General features: G+C 59.0%; 1 protein-coding gene across 3 annotated transcripts in view; it reads left to right on the top strand.

The window, feature by feature from the left end:
• The window catches only part of SUN2 (Sad1 and UNC84 domain containing 2), a 17,593-nt gene that overhangs the window by 6,111 nt on the left and 11,075 nt on the right, over positions 1 to 407 (top strand). For all 3 annotated transcript variants that reach the window (XM_010845118.1, XM_010845116.1, XM_010845117.1), the window contains exon 5: positions 68 to 163. In XM_010845118.1, coding sequence (XP_010843420.1) covers positions 68 to 163 — 96 coding nt within the window. The remainder of the gene's footprint in view (positions 1 to 67; positions 164 to 407) is intronic.

Raw genomic sequence — 407 nt, 5'->3', positions numbered from 1 at the left:
AACAGTTAAAAAAAAATGAAAGCATGAAGACAACTGAGCTGTTCCCTCTCCCCCCACCACCCCGCAGGCTACTCGGAGACAGACCACCGGGGTTCAGGGTCACGGCTACGGAATGCTGTCTCCCGGGCGGGCTCTCTGCTCTGGATGGTGGTCACCTCTCCAGGTGGGTGCGGACTGCTCTGTGCACGATCGTCCGTTTTCTCCGGCAGTTACTTTCGCCCATCTTTCTGTGGTTGGGCATCCAACTCCGTTACAGAGACTGTAGCGCCACTGGGAGAAGCTTGTTCCAGAATAATCGCTGGGAGCCGAGAGCCACAGGAACACCCTTGCTTGGAAGCGGGATGGAGGGCGTTGGCAGCACGGGCGGGTGGTGGGTGGGATGATGGGAACTGGGAGGCGTGGGACAG

This window comes from Bison bison, unplaced genomic scaffold (genome assembly GCF_000754665.1).
Source record: "Bison bison bison isolate TAMUID 2011002044 unplaced genomic scaffold, Bison_UMD1.0 scf7180017864213, whole genome shotgun sequence".
NCBI lineage: Eukaryota > Metazoa > Chordata > Mammalia > Artiodactyla > Bovidae > Bison > Bison bison.
This window is presented reverse-complemented; position numbering and strand designations above follow the sequence as displayed.